The 19,891-nt window shown below is 37.1% G+C and overlaps 1 protein-coding gene across 16 annotated transcripts in view; it reads left to right on the forward strand.

The window, feature by feature from the left end:
* PLEKHA5 (pleckstrin homology domain containing A5) overlaps positions 1-19,891 on the forward strand; it is a 159,170-nt gene that overhangs the window by 128,634 nt on the left and 10,645 nt on the right. For 4 of the 16 annotated variants that reach the window (XM_036401778.1, XM_036401779.2, XM_036401786.2 and 1 more), the window contains 11 exons: positions 2,282-2,362; positions 7,975-8,037; positions 8,594-8,674; positions 8,809-8,958; positions 10,393-10,494; positions 11,674-11,785; positions 12,023-12,069; positions 12,850-13,038; positions 13,555-13,672; positions 15,986-16,101; positions 18,127-18,336. In XM_036401778.1, the coding sequence (XP_036257671.1) occupies positions 2,282-2,362; positions 7,975-8,037; positions 8,594-8,674; positions 8,809-8,958; positions 10,393-10,494; positions 11,674-11,785; positions 12,023-12,069; positions 12,850-13,038; positions 13,555-13,672; positions 15,986-16,101; positions 18,127-18,336 (1,269 nt within the window). Of the gene's footprint in view, positions 1-2,213; positions 2,363-7,974; positions 8,038-8,593; positions 8,675-8,808; positions 8,959-10,392; positions 10,495-11,673; positions 11,786-12,022; positions 12,070-12,849; positions 13,039-13,554; positions 13,673-15,985; positions 16,102-18,126; positions 18,337-19,891 lie in introns of those variants that run through there. The other 12 variants (XM_036401780.1, XM_036401782.2, XM_036401784.1 and 9 more) reach the window with 6 other exon arrangements.

Genomic DNA, 19,891 nt, shown 5'->3' on the forward strand with positions numbered 1-19,891 from the left:
GGATTTAAAATGTCCTGTGTACTTAAATTAGGTATTTCCACTCGTATTTAATCTCTGTCAATAGTGTCAGAACGTACTTTGCTTATAGCACATGGTGAGACTCCAGTTCCTGTATCCTCAACTCTCACCTTCTTGGTCACAAAGAGCTCAGTACTGTACACAACAATAAATAATAAATTTGTTACTGCACAGGTGACTTTTCAGGCAGACTAAAATTGACGTGTAGGGAAGGTAACTTAAATTCTGCTGCAATAAGCTGGCTGCTGATGAGGTGGTTTTCTTGTCAAGAATCTTCAATCACCTTTGGGAAATTGTGCTTTGTTTTTGTACTGCTGTTTCCTTTGGCCATGCTCAGAAATTCTCACCTTATACTTTCTGATGGTTTTGTATTATGCTTTCAGAATTTTTGTTGTTGTTGTTGTTGGAGGTCAGAGAGGGGGAAAAAAAGCCTGAAAAGACTTGGCCCACAGATACCCAGCAATATGATTTCTTCCATGTCTTAGGGCCAAATAAATGGTTGTTGAGAACCCTTTTCTTTTTAAACCACTCTGCTGGCTCAAGGTTTGCAGAGTTGGGAGAGAGATTCAGTAGTAGTAAAAATGTTGGAAGAACTCCTGTAAATCAAAGTTGGAGCTTCTAGAAGATCAGACATTACTTCAAAATGTCTTTTGAGCAAATACACATTGCTTATTTTCTAATCTGAATTTAAACAAACTTTGAAGAGTTCAACAGAAATTAATTCTGGCACTGCCTGTTACTCGTCAGAAAAGAAAAATTTGAAATATTGCAGAAAGGTATTAGGTAGAGGATATGAAGTGGTTCAGATCCTGATAATAAAAATGCATACAAACCTTGTGTGTTCTTAATGAAACATTTGAGCCTCAGAGAAATTTTTCTTTTATTAATTTATCAGTTGGCTGTATTTGATTGCTTGGCTTTGGGCCTTATTGTTTCTCTCCTTATTGCGATCTCTCTTAGTATCACCACTCTGGACAAAATTTTAATATAGAGGGAGAACAACTTCTTGTGTCAGTTCTGGTTTTCTGTTTACATATAGTGGAGATGATGGAGTAAGTGCTAGGGGCTGCTTGTTTAGGGGTTTTTCCCTGCCTTGAACAAACAGAGCATCATAAACTTCTTAAGGTACCTTTTATTGGCTGATTAACTTACCAGATGATCAGACTTTGCAATGGATAAAAAACAACAACAACAAAAAGGTCCTCTATCTACAACAAGAAAAAATAAGATGAAAAAAATACTCCTCCAAATGTAAAAGTCAGGTTTTTCCTAAATATTTTTGGGCAAGAAGTACTAGAAGGCATCAAAAACTCATTCTGTTGCGTTTCCATCTATGAAAGCAAACCTTGTTAGGGAAATTCATGGAGAGTGTATATAAATACAAAGCAAAAGATCATGAATGCTCCTTCGCACGCTTTGTGTAACCATGCCTGAAGCAGGTATTACTAAAGTTTCCAACAAAAATAGGAGCAGAATTGTGCATCAAGTGACTTTTCAGTTTTCTTTTGAAGAAGAAAACCTCCTGTTTTCATAATTTTCCCCTTATTGTTAGGAGAGTCTCCTTTTTAAGACCAAAATCCCATTTTTTTTTCCTGTGTTGCACACTTTTCTGAAACCCTAAATGTATGCAATGTGTAATAAAGTACCTGATTTTGACATTTGCATGCTTAGCAATAAATACTAATCATTATAGAAGGTGTCTGGCCAGTTCCAAAATAGTTTCACTCCAGTGTATGGGGGTGGATAAATGCAACAGGCAGTGATTCAAAGCTCCAAAGGATGTAAATCAGTGCAGTATATAAAGCATAATTTTTTTGTGATATGTGGACATGAGTCTGTTCACAGGCTGGGAATGCTTATATCTTTTAATGTACACTCAGTTATTAAATCTATAATTTAAAAGGTTTTCTGATAAAGGTTTGAGCTCCTGCTGCAAAATCCAATAATGCTTTTCATTTCAATACCAGGCAAAGCCAAACTTGTTTTAAGCTTTTTTATTTTTAAAAAGGGAGAGTGTTGGTGAATAAATATTACATGGGTGTTGAGCATTTACATTACTTTTGATATATTTGTTTGATATTACTAAACTTTTCAGATGTTGGTATTACTGAATGATGGAATATATGAAAAGCATGGGTTAAAATGTAATCTACTGCATTATTAGAAAGAATTAAAGTAGAGGCTATATTTTACAGTGTCGTCTTTCAAATCTAGCCATGCTGTAAACTGATGTTTGCTGTATGCTCCTCCTGATTTGAAATAGATGAAAGAGAATGAACCTTTAATCACCATGGTTCACACTATGATTGAGAACTCGGCGCTAAGACCGCAACTGTACCATCAAGTAAGGTCTTGGAGAGTGAATGAAATTGCTTTATCATCTGCCAGAATTTTCCTTAGTGACAGTTTTGGTTGTCCCTCAGATTTATCCATGACATTGGTGTTTCTCTCCTTTGCTTTGGACACCCACAAGTCATCCATGCTTCCCGAAGCGCTGCAGTATCGTTGGCATGGCTTCCGCTGCCTTTTCGTTGTTTACTATTCAGTGTACACTTCTGAGTAACTCCTCTCTGTCTAGACTATTTAATTAGCTGGTGCTTTATGCAGGTGTCTAGTAAAATTCATGAAACTTCCAATGAGCTTCCAACATTTGTCTTAGCATGATTCTCTGCAACTAGTGTTCAAAGGTGCTTCTTTCTTTTGACCACTACAAAAGCATGTGAGCAGTATTTACCTGGTCATTTCTGGCAATTTTGTTTTGTTCTAGGAAGTGGATTTACAAGTTTTTTGTTTGCACCTACCAAGCGTTTAGCCACTGAAGAAAGAAAGGATCAAAATTACTTTGATCTGGGGCCTGTAAATCCAAAAGGCAGTGTCTGTTCATAAAGTCACAGCAGACTTTACTGTGCACACTTAGAGTTCTGGTGCTGGTTGGCAATGGTAAGATGGAAGAAGAATCAGAAATGTGAATGGAAATATTGTCTGGGAGTTGAGACCTGCACTAACTTATGAGCATGGCCAATCCCTCTCTGTTGGTGCTGGGGCTGAACTGAACAGCCCCAGTCATGCCAGGGGGTGTTTGAGCAGTTTCTTGCCTCAACCACAGTGAAGGTGTTGTTCTCACAAGGGAATATCTGGCCAGTTCCCTTACATTTACGTTTTTGCCCTTGTGAGCCAAAATTATGTATAAAGGTTGCACAGTTTGAAGAAAAGGAGATGTTCTGCCATGTAAAACAGATTATTGGCAGTTTATTACTACCATGTTTCTGAAAAATGCTGCAGTTTAATAGAATATTTCATTTTTTATTTAAAAGTCAACTCTACGTCTTAAGTTTGCTTCCGATCCAGAAACGCTGCCAAAAAAAATCTCCGCTTTCCAAAGGAAGTTGGGTTGTAAGTGACTGATTTCATGACCATCCAATTTGTGCTCCTACATGCAAAACATGAGCTTTAACTTGGAACCTGGAGGGGAATTGGAATATTTGGAGGGGAATGAGAGAAGTAAGGTGCCCTGGAGCCGTAAATGAAATTTTAGGGGTTTGTTGTAATTTTTTGAAGAAGCCTAACTGCTAGAATTTTTTTAAAGCAAGTCAATTTTGTGTGATAGAGTATGTAAGACAAATAAATCAATGGGTGTATAATGACCAGAGGTGTTTTAGACATGTCAGGGGAAACTAGCCCAAGCTTCTAATATTAAATAGACATATTTGATATAGCTGTGCCTGGGCTAATGTGTTTATTCCTTTGGGGATACCAATAAATTCCCCAGTGCTGCCCTGGCCAAGCTCTGCTGCCAGCTGCAGTGTCTGCCTTCACCTTGCAGGCACATTTGACTGAATAAACACCTTTTTTTGGCATTCTTGTCAGAGAAGCAGTGACTCTAACAGGTCCTGAGGACTGAATAACCTGTTGCCACTGGAGATGTGGTCTCTTCAGGTCAAAGGGTTTGTGACATGCTGAAGGTTTCTGCAGAAGCTGCCTTAGCTGAGGAGTCACAACATCTTCTGCTTCCATGGATAAAGTTTCCTGTGTGAGATGTTGCATTAACTGGCTTTCAGGAGAGGCTAAAAATACACTCAAAATTTCACTGCCTAAATAGTCTTCTAAACTTTTGTAATGCAAAACCAACCCATTTAAAATTCTGGCAACTTTAAATAAAGTCTAAGCAGCGTATAATTTCTTATTCAAATGAAATAAATTGGTTTAACAATCATCTTTCCTGCTGCAGTTTTAAAGACATGTAAATAATTGGGAGAAGCCTCTGTGCAAGTGACTGAAACTTGTTTTGTTGTCAGGATGCTAAAATAGTTAGTGATGACTGCAATGATTCCTGTGGATAAAGAAAAGGATCTTTCTCAGCTTCAGTTTATTCAGTTCAGTTTTAGGTCTGAGCTCATTTAGAGTTAAGCAAAGGCAAACAAGAAAAGTTTGTATTTAATTTGTCTTGCTTCCTTTTTGTAATGATTAATGGTTCTTTAGTAAAACAGCAAGAACCTCTACTATTTGAAATGTGTTATTTATAAGGCACTTTTGCTAGTGATTTGTTACATCTTCAGAGTTATTTAAATCACTTGACTTGCATCAGTCTGCTCTGCAGACTGTGCTATAAATTCACAGGTGCAGGCCATGGAAATTATTCCATATGTACAGTCAAGAAAAAAAGGATTTTTACAGACTAGACCCATTTCAAGCTTGGTTTGGGGTCTTTTACTTCTTTCTTATACTAGATGAAGAATGTTAATCTTGTTCTCCAATCTTTTTCTCTCAAGCAAGTACAGGCTGACTTTAAAAAGCAACATTTTCCTCAATTCCTCTTACATGTGTGAGTTCCCTTAAGGAGGAAGAATGAAAATCTGAATGCAACAAGCTAACATCCAGGTCTTGCCGTGGATAATTGTTCTTAATACATTAAAAACACAGGAAAATAGCCCTTGAGTTTTTTGTAAGGATAGGGAGATTTTGCTTATGGCTTGTTATTGTTACAGGAGCTGCATACATTTAAACTGTTATGCATGATAGATTTTGAGATGTTTCAGGTTTTGTTAGGAACACAAGGTGATGGTGTTCAAGCTAAAAATCTTGTCTTTTCAATTTGTGTTTAAGTGTTTCAGGTCACAGAATTCAAAATTAGAGGAGAACCTTGCTTAATGGGGCTAAATGGCCATTTGCCCTGCTTCCTGACAGCAAGAAGTATTTTAAAAAGCAAGAAGTAAACAAAAGAACCTGTTGGAAGTCTTGATTTTAATCTTGTACTCAACAACAAAATGTCCTAGGTTGTGCTGTTTTAATTTCTAATGTAGCATCCTGCAGAGGTGCATAGCATGCTTTTGGGCTGTGAAACATCCTCCAAGATATTCATTGAATCAAAACAGTAGGTGGAATCTGAAAATAGAGTCAAAGTCATGAAATAATGCTGTCACTTCAGTGTTTTTAATATCAACTACTTAAATAGTTCAACCACTTGTGTCCCAGAGTGTCCAGCTCAGGGGATCTCTCCCTTTCTGGGAATCATCTGCTGCTGGTGTGTGACAGAGGTGAGGACTGTGCAGCGGATGACAAATGATTCCTAAGCTAAGAGGGAGGTTCAGTTAAGGTCATTTTGCTTTTTCACAGACAAGATAACACATCTGGCCAAACTCTGCATGTGCAGCTTGCCTTTGAAAAATGCTGAGTTCTATTTGTAGCTCTCAGGGTGCTGCTCCCTCAAGACTCGGAGCTTTTTGGTGTTAAGAGGAATGGATTTGGTGTGTTTGAACAGGCAGATGTCGAGGCAGAGGGAGGCCAGCAGCAGCTCCTGTCCTGGGTTCAGTAGATGGCACTCTTGCTCTGGAGTTCTGCCCTGGCAGAGCCTCTGCAGGAGCGATTTGGCACGAAGGACATTTTGATAACTTGGTCACTGGAGCTCTGCTAATGCGTTTTCCAGGGTTCTGAGGCTGTTGACCTTGCCTGAGATGTGTGATTGGGTTTTGCCTGCCACATCTCCGTCGTCCCTCCAGCAGGATGCGATCGCATCCCACACCTCTCACATTCACTGGTGAGCTGGGAGAGTTGGAGCTGCTTTTGTCAGGGATGGATTAAGTTATTCATATTTGGGGTGTTTTTGTGCTAAGCCTGTGCAAAATGTTGCAGTGGAAATGTTAGGATGAGGTTGGCTCTCCAGCAGTGCCTGTTGTGTGGAGCTGGTGCTGCTGACAGAAGCACAAAGTCGGTAGCAGTTTGAAATGTGTGATAGGATTTTAATAAGAAGAATTAGCACGGCTATAGTGTTCTTTGAAAAGCTGTTTTCTTTGTCTGAATACTTAAAATGTATTCCCTTTAGGAGGTATAGAGGGGTAGGGATGCTGAATTGGCAAACTGTTGTAAACTTGGCTATAATTGAGGTTGAAATGACAAAAAAAAAAGTCTTTCTTTTAAAAAAAGTATAAAAAATACTGGCTTGAAAAAGCAATATATTTTTCTAGCCAAGCCACATAAAATGCTGAACAGTGACTTGGAAAGGTGTATTTATCTAATAGGGGATAATCTTCCTTCTGCAAATCTTCCTTTTATGAAATATAACTAGGTTTCCTCTGTAAGTTAAATACATTTGGCCATGTTTATGAGTTTTATTTAAATATTTCCATTCCTCATTTTTCTCTCATTGTGATAAAGCCAACAGTAAAACAACACAACTCTACAATAGTGGGAGTTTAAACAGCTATCTTAATTTGTGTGACATTCATGAGGTGCAAAAGTGCTGTGGCTTTTTTCATATTCCAACATTCATTTTCATGAAATGTCCATTTCAAAGAAAGTTATCCCGTGTTTTTAATACACTATTCGTACTTCTGAATTGTCACCAGGTACATTTGCATGAGGTATGTGGACATAATATCGTGAAATGAAACACTTTAGTGTGTTGAAGGTTTATTTTATGTTTGGAATGCTTGTCTCATGAACCCTTCCCTAGTCCTTTTATTTATAAGTGTCACTTAACATGGACTTGTGTCTCAGTAGTCTTCCTTGTACTATTAAGTCACAATTACCTAATTCTGACAGACACATGGAAGGAAAGCATCTCTGTTGGGACTCTGTATACACAATGTGTTTTAATTAAATAGAATATGAAGGTTGATAGTGTTATGTCCTTACTTGCTGTATAGGCTATTAAGTAGTTACTCTGTGTGAGAGTTCACTCTAAAATGGAGAGCTGCATTTTTCCTTGTTAAATATTTTAAAATCTTGTCAGTAACAGATTGAAAAAGTTAAGAACTTTATGTGAGGAGCTGCATCAAAGTAGTTTGAGGTACTTTGCATCCTACTAGCACCAGGAGACAACTTTGCCTAGGTCCAAAGATAAAATAGAAGAGCTTCTATTTGTGGCATTTCTGGTGATGCTCTGCTCGAGGAGAGGAAATCCTATGAAAAGTAGGAAATAAATATGAAAAATCCGTATGAAAAGTGATGGCACTTATTGGATGTATCTCTAACAAAATATTTACATATATGTTGTAAACATGGGTCGTTCTGCTCTGGTTTTGGCTTCACCTCAGATCACCCTGCTTGTGAAACACCTGACCTTAGTGGGCCTAGAATGGATAATTCAGAGTAGAATGAGCCCCTCTGTTTAGCATTCATATGACAAAACTTAGGCACAATGATGCCTCATTATTTAGATGTATGCTGGCAATTTCGTCTTCCTCCATAATCCATGTTTGATTGAGTTGTACATCTTTGAAACTGCAGTTGGCATTAGAAACAGCCTGTTAATTTACTGCAGCTCTGCTGACAGTCTGCTTGACATTCCATTTAGTTACCCTCATTAATGTATATTGGCTAAATATGTATTGTTCAATGTGGCAGGTTTAGCTTTCAAGCAAAAGCTGATTTCTGTGTTAAAACTCTTAAGCTGAACATTAGTTTTCGTTTTCACAGTCCAACTAAGTTGTTTTATGGCAATATTATTCTTCCTTATAGTTAACACAAGAAGAATGTAGGGGTACACTATACAAATATAGAACTGAAGAGCTGGACATTGATGTAAGTCATTTGTATTCCTTCTTCCTTGTAAATGTTGGTATTTGTCTCTTTCTTTTGATAATAATTTTCCTCTTGGCTTTTGGGTTTGAAACCCCACGTGATTGCCAACAGAAATTGCATCATGATATAGAGGCACATATCTCTGTAATAAGCTTCTAACTTGCAGGAAATATTACATTTTAGGCTGAAATTTTAACTATTTGATACAATCACCTGAGAAACCATGGGACAGACCCCCCCCCCTTTGTAACACTAAGCAATATGTAAATTAAAATGACATCTAATACCTATTATTAAGTTGTAAAGATTTAGCTGTAGAATCATAAATTACATGTTTTGAGCCATGCTGCTTCAAGCTATAATAGCACTTCATAGTTTCTTGAGAGGGTTTCTTAAGTAATTTGAAAATGCAAGACTGATGCCTACATAATTTTAGATTTCTTAATTTAATGGCCTTTTCTGTAGATTTGTGTAATGGTTTGATCAAGTTAGATTTTGATTAATGAGGATGCAAATAACAAAATGCTAATTGCGGTCATTTTCTGTTCTACCCTAGGCTAAGCTTAGCCGTTTATGTGAACAGGATAAAGTTGTGCAGGCACTGGAGGAGAAGCTTCAACAGCTACACAAGGAGAAAGTAGGACAATTGTATTTATTACCTAAAGTGGATGTTATTTTACATGCTTATTATCAGAACATTGATAGCTGAAATAAAAGGAAAATCAGCCCAATGATGCAGTGCATTAAAAATAATTCTTCTTATTACAATAGTATACGCTTGAGCAAGCTTTGCTCTCAGCAAGTCAGGAGATAGAGATGAATGCAGATAACCCAGCAGCCATACAGAATGTGGTCCTGCAGAGGGATGACTTGCAGAATGGACTGCTCAGCACTTGTCGGGAGGTGTCCCGAGCCACTGCAGTAAGTATCATGTTCTTTCCACCAAAACTTCATCAACTGTGAAATTATTGTGTTCCTATTCCTAATTACATTGGTTTTGCTTGATTTTTTTTTTACTGAATCCCAGCAAAAACTGCTGTCTTTTACTTGATTGTGTTGCTGTTAAAGGTGGATGGAAAGTGATCTTCTCACTCCATTCATCAAGTGAAATTATCCATGATTATTTCATTGCAGTGAAAGATGATTCATCATCATCTTTTCTAATTGTATTTTTTTTTGACCAGGAATGGGTGCATACTGTCTTAATTGATGTGGTAATTACCATCTTTGAAATATGAGAAATTGATAACAGAAGATAACAATTTCTTTGTTATCAAGAAATTGATAACAGAAATTGATAACAAATAATGTAAATAAGCTATTTCATGTGATGGCAAAATAGTGTTGCGCACAAACTGTATTTGACTTATTTTAATCAAAAGCAGCTGCAGTACTACCATAGTCTCTCTCTAATATTGGGCCATTACATTTAAAGGATCTTTCAAATTATGCACTTCCAAAAGGTTTTGGTTTTTGTTTTGTTTTGTTTTTTAAAGGGATGGGGAGGAAATTGCTGTTTACTGTCCTTTTCTACTTTGTGATGACAATGAATCATTGTTGCCTACTTACTGATATTTCCAAAAAGGTGTCAGATTCCAGGGGGCAGCCTGTGGTAAAACCTGACAGGATGTCAGCCCTGAAATCCTGGCTGTAGTCTGAGTGTTGGACTGCCTTATAGCAGGAATTGGTTGGACACAGCAAAGGGAACCAGGGGAAAGGAAATCCTCTAGACGCACTTTCCCTCATTAACTTTTCAATTTATTCTAAATGAGTAAATTGCTTGATGTAGGCTGCAAAAGTGAGACTGTGGGGCTGACCTCAAAGAAGAATGATATTTTTTTTTCCACCTTTTCCTTGTGGTGTTTTCAGCTGCGCATGAGTAGAGCAGTGTTGTGTTGGCAGCCTTGCAGCAGGGCTGGGTGAGTTGTATTTTCCCTGCATAATGCACTGCCTGTGCACACACATGCTGTGCACTCACACATGTGTATTCTGGGTGATAAAAGAGACAAATTTGCATCCATTTTTGTGGCTTTTCTGCCTCACTGGAAAGACAGCTTAAGATCTACATGCCTGCTGACTATAAAGGCATTTTCTGAAAAATTTGCCCTTGCCTTTTTTGTTAGTGCTGTTTGTTTGAATTTTCAAACTGCTGTTTGTTTGAATTTCATTCAGTATCATTAGAAAATCAAAAAGCTGTCTAAGCATTGCATTCTCTAAATTATGTATCTGTTTATTTATTGCTGGTGTCTATTTATGTGTTAGTTCTGAAGTTTCATGCCACTGGAAAAAGAAAAAAAATACTTTTTTTTTAAATTGAACTGCATCCCTAATTCTTTACATTTGTTATGTACTTAGGAACTGGAAAGAGCTTGGAGAGAATATGATAAATTGGAGTATGATGTAACTGTAACAAGGAACCACATGCAGGAGCAGCTCGATCGGCTTGGAGAAATTCAGGTGTGGCAAAGATCTTAAAATAATGCACTCAACTCACTTGGACTTTCTGTGAGTTTTAAAACTATTCAAATGAAAAAACGGAGACAAATATTGAACTAATGTACAAACCTTTAATTTCTTTTTCTACATTGTAAGTTCTGAAGAAGTCTTCAGGTTTTTCTCTTTTTTTTTTCACATTTTAACACTGATATTATTTTGTCTGGGAGCTTCCTTTTTTTTTGTTTCAGTGAGCAGGTTTGAAACGAGATGGTTTCCTCAGACCTTAGTTGCTCTGACAGTCATAATACATCTTCACACAAATTCTTCCATTTCACTGAATATTTTTAAATTAAATATTTTTTTTCAAAAAATTATTACAGGAAATGCTGTAGGTGTTGCTTCAGGCCTTACAAACCAAGGGTTCTGCTGTGTATTTTAGTACTCAGGAATGGCTGTTGAATTCCTGAGGAGCGCTCTCTGTGGCACACTCACAGAGATAGGGACATGCAGGTGTGCACAGATATCTGGGATGGGCACATGGGTGTGCTCTGCACTGCAGGATCTTTGCTCCAGGGGTTGATTTTCTATGCAGCTACAAAAGACATTACAAAGAAGCCCAAAATCTGGAAAACTTTCATTGATTGGTGCACAGTGTGCATGTAAATACATTTATATGCAAACACGATGTTCATCTCCACCTGTTTTGGTTCCTTTTCCATGGCTGTATGTGTATCTCCTGTGCAAAGCCTGCCTGGATTTTCTTTGGAGACCAAAGATGAAATTGTGTTCTTGAAGGGAAGTTTGAATTAGCAGATTGCTCTCAAATTGACTGAGGCATTACGAAATGAGTCAATCTTTTACTTTGTGTTCCAGACAATATTTGAATGCTTTATGGGAGAGGGTCTATCATTACTGCATTTTATTTTCCTTCACTATGAAAGAGTATGCAGTGTAGTCTAAAGAGAGAGAAAGGTTTTCTCGTTTTTTTTTCCACTTGCAATGCATTGAGCATTGGATGTGTTCATTTTTAAGTTTGGTAGTTACTCCAAAAGTTGAAGTTATTTTCATTATCTTTACAAAACAAAAAAAAAAAAAAAAAGAAATAAAAATCACTGTTATAGAAGCATTATGTACTAGATTAAATTATACATTTTTAAGTTTGGTAATTAGTGGCCATATATGCTGTTTATTTGCTGGCAGACTGAATCAGCAGGGATACAGCGTGCTCAGATTCAGAAGGAACTCTGGAGAATTCAGGATGTCATGGAGGGTTTACTTAAACATAAACAGCAAAGAAGCTCTTCTGAGGCAGGTAAGCAATAAGGAATGAAACCGGTTCATATAAATTTTTTAAACAAAAGCTCCATCATTGCTTTTCTATGTTTGAAAAAATGGCACAATGACTAAGAAGAGAACGAAGCAAATATTACTTTAAATTGGTGCTTGGTGTATTGGTTGATAGCAACAGGTTAGAGTTCATATTTTAAAAGCTGTTTATTGAAAACCATTTTTCTCTTTTTTTTTTTCCCCCACACCTTTCCCCGAACAGGCATCATGGTATCAAGGACATTTTCTTCTATTAAATATAAAAATGAGGTATGGTTTTAGCATATTTACTATTTTAGCATTATGGAAATTGTAACATGGCTATGATAAAAAACAAGTGTTACTGTGAATATTTTAAGGATGTCTGAAGGATGTATTCAGTATGTTTATGTAAAAACACCATATTATGAACTAGTTTTTAAGACTGATAGCTCCACTAGTAATTCTAACACTCATTTGTACTGTGTCTCTGTATTCTCACTGGTATGTTTCTCTTTTCCATTTCTTACCTTTTCCTCTCCCTAGGCTCTTTAACATAGAAATATAAACCCTGATTTATGTTTTCTACCCACCACACTTTTCATGGGAAGAAATACATTGCTTTATATGTTTATTCAGATATTGAGCCTGGTTCTCAGATGGCCAGAGCACCCACAAGAAGAGCTGAGACTGTGGGAGCTCCCAAATGTTCAATTCCTCTGAAAATCTGGCTGGAAGTTACAGTTTTAAAGGGACATTGTCATGGTTATCTAAAGTGTGTGCAATATCCATCTGGCTTACAGAACTTTCTAAAAGTCTCATTTATGTAAAATCTTTCAAAAGATAATGGATTTAATTTCTAAAAGTATGATATATAGGGAGTTTGTATGTGTTCAACAGAAAGCACAGGTGCTAGATTTGTTTTTTTCCTTTTTGTTATATGTGACATTGTCCCTTTAACTGCAAAATCTATAGCTGCTGTAGCCATGGTAATATATTTTTCTTTTTAAGTTATAAATAACTGTACCAGGTGCTCATGTCTAAATAAGGTGACTATTCTACAATCTTTAGGAAGAGGAAGTAGTCCCACCTCGTCCTCCACTCCCTCGGTCCTATGACTTTACAGAGCATCCTCCCATAATCCCCCCTCTGCCCAGTGATAGCAGCTCCTTGCTCTGTTATAGCAGGGGCCCAGTACATCTGACAGAAGAAAAGAAGATGTACCAAGTTCAAGGATATCAGAGAAATGGATCTTACTGTGTAAGTGGCTTAAACTGCCACGTTATTCTTGAAGCATCCTCCCTCCTTTGCACCGCCACCGTTTTTGTTTACTCATCTGGCTACTTCTGTGTTATGGTTTCACTTTTATTTGGTTTTGTTTAGAGCTGCATCATTTGCTCTTCACATTCTCCTGTCATCTGTTCTGTGCATATATAAAATGTCTTAAGACTTAAATTTCATAAATTTAGATTCTTCTCCTCACTGGTTCTTTAAAAAACTCTGGGCTCAGCTTTTGAAGCTTATACCAATTTGTTTCCAGAAGATCATTTTAAAAACCCCACAACTCTGCCTTTTTATGGCAATTTTTTCTGATTGTTTGCAAATGTTGTTACTCAAATTAACTACCAGAAAACACTTCTGCCATACCACTTGAAGGATGGAACACTGTCTTCAAGTGAGAGCAGAGTTATCACAAAATAATTGGTTTGAGTCTTAAGACATAAATACTTGTAGCAAAGTGCCTGTTTATTTACCTCATCCCTTGCTGTTTCTCAGGGTCCTGATTATAGGCTTTATAAGAGTGAACCTGAGCTAACTACAGTAGCAGAAGTGGATGAGTCTAATGGTGAAGAAAAAACAGAACCGGTTTCAGAATCAGAATCTTCTACTAAAGGTTGGTCCCCAGGCACGGTGTTTGCAACCTTTCAGCTTTCTCACAAGGAGTGCAGAGCTCAGCTGTGTTGTAGAAGCTGCCTCAAGGTTTGTGCCTTTGCAGCCTGTCCATTTCTCAGTTTGATGGAACAGCTTCCACAATAAAATAATGATTTAATTATATGACGAGAGAAATTTCATTCAATTACACCGCAGAAAAATCAAACATTACACTCACCAACAAGCCTGAAATCCTTATTGACACCATGTCTAATCACATCACTCACATTCCCCACACACCATTCCCTTGAACAATTACCCATTTTATGTACTTGCCCTTGAACAATTACTGAGTTTTTGAATCAAGCTCCCGATGTTATGTCGCTGGAACGTCCAAAAAGGCAGCACCACAGAATTTTCAGGCTCTCATAAGGCAGGGAAACAATGTCTTTTTCTTTTTTTTAATCTTGTAATTGTTGAATTGCCTTCTGTCCTCTGATATAATAGGAATAATGATCATGACCTTGGAGTGTACAGACAATAAAGGTCTTGGCAATTGCTAAATGCTTTAGATTCTTCTCTTCATCTAGCTCCCATAAAAGCTACTAATTGCTTGGTAGAGTCTTTTACCAGGAAGTGCTTCTCAATTCTGTTTGTTAAAACACACAGAATAGTTTGTTAAAGGTGACTTCAGGAAAAAGCTCAACTTTAGCACCTCCCAAAAACCATATTAATAGCTTTGAGGAAAACTACCTAAACTTAGCTATTTTTTTACCCTAAGGATTGATATTGCCAGTGGCAGCAGGATCACTGCCTTTTGTTTTGGTGCTTTGACTGAGCATTCGCAGAGCAGGCTGGTGTGATGGTAACAGAATTTTACCAAGAATTATGCTTTTACAAAGATATTGTTTCCATCAGAATGGTCATAGAGGTTTTTAAAACTGAGATTAGCATACAGTTTGGGTATAAACTATGTGAATGGCCCTGTGATATAATTAAGCTTGCACTTACCACACAATTTGTCAATTCAGGCTCTCTGGGGTATTTGCTGAGATACAATGTTAAGGCACATAATTAAATTCTTGTTAACTTGGTGGCAGAAAATGGAATATTTATCCTGAGATTTGCTAATCATCGATGACCTAAATAGAGAAACTTGTCTTTCTGACAGCATGCCTAGGTTTCATTGACCTGTGGTGTTTCTGATTATTCACAGTAATTTATGTCAAGAGGTGAAGTAATGATAAAGACAAAATGAGAAAATCTACACTGACTGTGTAAAGAAACCCAACACTTTTTAAGCACCTTTAATCTGCTTTCTGTCTCAAAGACAGAAATTATTTTATTCTGTCCGTTTGTAGAAAAACAGTCCTCAGTCAGGGAAAGCAGTAGTGCAAATTCCTCTAAGATAAATGTTTAGAGGTGTGGAACAGAATAGCTGCAGTGGTAGCAAGCAGTGAGAGGCTCTGTATATTCTAAAACTCCCTCCAGTGTGTGGTTTATCATAGCTGTGTTATATCATGTGAGCAGATGAATTTTCTAACAGACATCTCTTGTTCTGGGCATTCGCTCACAATAATAGTCCCCATGCAGTGGGAAAATGTAACCATTGCTGATTGTTTCAGTTCTGTTATAGTGTGTAAGCCACCACAGGAAACATTTTTATGTCATTCTGTCTTAAGTTTTTAAGCTGATGAGGAAAAAAACTTAAAGGCAGCTCATTTCTGAGTTTTTTCTGCCTTGCTGTTTTAAGAAGTTATACCTCAATGATGGAAGTTTCTTATTGAGGATGGTTCTAAAAATAAATGTTTTCAGAGGAAATTTAAAAAGGTTTTTCTAGTGGTTGTGCACTGTGGTTACAGTACTGAACACTTCCCATGCCAGCCATTTCCCTCTCTTTTCAAACATCAGCAATTAAAGAGAAATGGGAACATGTCAGAGAGGAATATTTGGGACCTGCGTGGTACATAAAGGTGACACAAAAAGAAAATGGAATTCTGCTGTGTTTTATCCTTTTTTATGTCCAAAGGAGACCCAAACTGCTGCTTTATAGCAGAACATCCTCAGCTCCTGTTGTCACTGACCAGCTGAGCAGGCTCAGGGGTGATTTCATTCACACACAGACATCAGCATGGGTGTGCACACACCAACGAGCCCATCCAGGAGCTGCCTGGATTTTCCATATCTGCACCCACCAACCCTCGACACCACCTTCTGAATCTGCCTTATGGAGAAGAGCTCCCAAGGCTGACTTATGTTTCTTTTCTAGAAAACAAATCACCAGTTTTGGCAGTGTTTTGCACAGCACTCAGTTTGTTGCTTTGCTGTTTTGCAGGCTCACATTTCCCTGTGGGAGTTGTACCGCCCAGAACCAAATCCCCAACACCAGAGTCCTCAACAATAGCATCCTATGTCACCTTGAGGAAGAACAAGAAGATAGATCTAAGAACGGTACTTTAAAATGACCTTTGAGTGTTGGACATGTTTATTTTTATGTTTAGTAGTTACTCCAAAAGTTGAAGTTATTTTCATTATCTTTACCCAAAAAAGAAATAAATAAATAAAAATCACTGCTGTAGAAGCATTATATACTAGATTAAATTATATTTTTTTTAATTTGGTAGTTAGTCCAAAAATTGAAGTTATTTTCATGATCTTTACCAAAAAAAAAAAAAAAAAAGAAAAATCACTATTAGAGAAGCATTATATACTAGATTAGGCATTATATACTTAATTAATTATACTGGTTGTAATTTTTGGGGGTTTTTTTTGCGTGGTCAGGGTTGGGATTGAAAGCACTTGAGATGGTATTTTTGTGTTTGAACTCAGATGTTTATTACTTCTTATCTATATTACAATCTTACAAAGAGTGAGTTCTACAGCATTTTACTAATTAAACTGCAAAATGGCTCCATATTTATCTCTACGAAGTCTTTTAAAGAAAAGCTATTTAATTAAGAAATGACACTTAAATTATTTTCACTTTTAACTCAATAACTAATAACCTGTGTCCCACAATGCAGACTTTCCTGTCTAATTATAAAGTCCCACTCAAACTCATAAAGAAAAAAGTAAAGAAGGTGAAGAAAAAAGACTGGCTACTACCTTAAAACTTCTGTCTTAGCTTTATATATATTACTATATTCTAAAACTTTAAACTTTAATTTTTCCACTATGTGATATTACACACTTCTATTTAAACTACACACTTAGTTCTATCGTTCAATCTAAGAAACTTTCTCTACAACCTTAAATCAAATGGATTGTTTTCTTAAAAGTCTATACCTAAAAGCACAAAAAGTTTAAAATTCTGAACATCCAAAATTCTAACAGAGACAGCTCTAGAAGGAATGATAAAATTATAAATGCTGTGCACGTTGAACTGCATGGAGAACCTCAAACTGAGCAAGAGCTGAGTGGGAAATGATAAATCTTCTGAAATTCAGGCTTGAGTTGAAAGCACATGAAGCATCTTTTAAACACTTGTATTTGGCAATTGAACAGCCCCTTTAAAACAAATACAGGTTGTATTTATTTCAGTTCTAAAACAATTTGGGAAATAGCTAAAGCAGCCAGAAAATAAGGATGTAGTCAGCAGCATGCAGGTGATGAGCCTGAAATTCAGATTAGACAGTTCTGTAGTCTCTGGGTTAAAGACACACATTTACATGGAGCTCATGCAAAAAAGAGGAAAATTTTTGCCAGAGTTACAGCACAAATGGTAGAGGAGAAGTTGTGAGAAGACTGGGAGAGGAGAGAGAAACTCCCAGGATGTTGACTGGAGAAAGAATACCAATTTTCATAATCAAATCAGTTCCTGTAAGGGTACTGAATGCAGCTGATTAGCCTGAAGTCATTTTTATCTGTCATAAACAGTACGAATCTGCCTGAAAACCAGTAAATTTCAAGAAGAGTAGGTAAATTGGTGTTATTTGGGAAAAACATAATGCTTAGAATTACAGATTTTTAAGTGGTAGTAAATTCACTTTGTTTCAGCCTGGACTTGCGGTTAAATTATGCCCAGCTGTAGTTTTTCTTGAAATAAAAAGGCAGAAATTACTATTAGATCAACTGGTATAAATGTCCTGGATCATTAAATTTCAATTATGTTTCTGTCTCAGTCAAATATCTCGTGTTTGCCAGTTTTATAATGTCTGGTAAATTGTTTCAGCTTGAGAGGGTGGCTTAGAGGGCATCTACCCATTCTCCTGATGTTTATTATTGGTGATGGTAATTTTATTGTTCAGAAGAGCAAATTACTCCTTCCTTTCATTTTGCATTTCAGTGTTCATTTATTGATAATTGGTATTTGTACTGTTTTTTTTCACATACGTAGGAGGTCTTTATTTGCTCACTATTTTTCTGCTCTTTAGTAAATCATTAGGTGATCTCTTCTGGTAAGTTACCAGTCTGAAATCTTAGTTTTTTGGTGAAACATATATATATATTTATTTTTTTTTTTTTTTTCCATTTAAGGAAAGACCAAGGAGTGCAGTGGAGCAGCTGTGCCTTGCAGAAGGCTCACGGCCTCGAATGACTGTGGAGGAGCAGATGGAAAGAATAAAGAGGCACCAACAAGCTTGTCTGAGAGAGAAGAGGAAAGGACTCAACATAATTGGTGTTTCAGAGCAGTCTCCTTCCCAGAGCTTGTCCTATGTCAGGGACAATCCACTCAAACTGGTGCAGGTGGGTCTGAAGTGATCTAAAGCTTTGATGTGTCCAGTTAAAAACCAAAGGAGTTGATTTGAGACTAACTGTGGGGTCTCAGACTCAAAAGGACAACCTTTGTGCTTACACCTAATTGTAGAAGCCACTTCGTTGCCTTTTTGGGAAGCAAACAGCTCAAATCCACATCCCTTTGATTGTGCAATGTGATGTTTGGGAGCAGGGCGGGATGTTGTGGTCAAATACAGCAAACAAGGTGAAATTGCAAGGTTTGGGACTGAAAACAAGATCAGAGAGAATCATGACTCTGTTGATGTTGAAATGGAGTCAACGCTGATTTTTCTGCCTGTAATGTATTCAAACATCTGCAACATTTTTAGGAAGGAATGTATATTTATGATCAGAGCTCCTAAGTGGTGCTCTTCTGCTGTGGTGTTTGAGCCCATAAATACATTAAAATAGAACCCACGCTTTTGGTTTCACCATTCTTAAACTTGTTTATTTGCCCAAAAATTTATTCATGGGTAAAGGATGGGGAGAGAAGAGAAAGATACAACTGCTTGTCATCGACTAGGAAATATTATTCTGAATATATATCTAAAAAAATTCCAAACAATCAAAACCCAAAAAGCCAAACCAAACCCAAATATATAATAGCAGATATTAGGCAGCCTACTATTTTCTAGATACTTAAAATTAGTTTTCTTTTCCAGTAGCTTAAAGGACCTGATTTTTGGTCGATTTTTGGCTACTTTGGGTTTTTAATTTCCTGGAATACTTTTTTCTTCAGACCACACTGTTTAATTGCTTTTTTTTTTATTACTACTATTTGCTTTTCTACTGGCATGGAAATGCCTTCTTTTTTTGTTTTGTAGGCATTTAAACACCTGATTTTCCAAAAGCAGATTAAATATATCGCAGTGTCAGGAAATCGGGTATTTCCAAAGATGTTTCAGCTTTGCATTTTGGGTTGGTTTTTTCACCTCTCTGCTCCAGAGCTATACAAAAGTTACTTTTTCTTCAAAACCTTGGCATCCCCAGAAGACTCTGAATTCCTGTTTAGCCTTTGCAATAGAGCATCTGCATTTGGGCTGACATCAGGAATGCTACATGTGAAGGGAGTTGCTACAAATATTTCTGTGATTAACACTTCCTTTCTCGAGAAGAGGTCGTGCCAAGCAGAGCTCTGCAGATGTTTCTTTCAGTATTTTTTACTGAAAAGGAAAGTTTAAGCTTTGTCTCTTCCCTGTGGTGTGGTTCCATACCTCAGGGTGAGGGAGCTGCAGTCCTGTGTGTCAGACCTGGGCAGCAGAGTGGGACCAGAATTCAGAGTAATTCTGTTCATTGCACCATGTTCCTCAGTCTCCTCTGTGAAATCAGACCTCTGTGGATGATAATAAATTTACAGAGTAAATGAGAAGATCTCTGAATTGAATATTTAGCAAACAGTCCATGTTACAAAGTCGCTTTTTCTACAATAACTTTAATTGTTCCAGAATGCTATTTGACTAAAAGCCCCAGGTTGAGGTATTATGCTGAGTAATAGCTTTTATTTCTAAAAGCATCGTTTTTATGT

Source organism: Molothrus ater, chromosome 5 (genome assembly GCF_012460135.2).
Source record: "Molothrus ater isolate BHLD 08-10-18 breed brown headed cowbird chromosome 5, BPBGC_Mater_1.1, whole genome shotgun sequence".
In the NCBI taxonomy this organism is placed as follows: Eukaryota; Metazoa; Chordata; class Aves; order Passeriformes; family Icteridae; genus Molothrus; species Molothrus ater.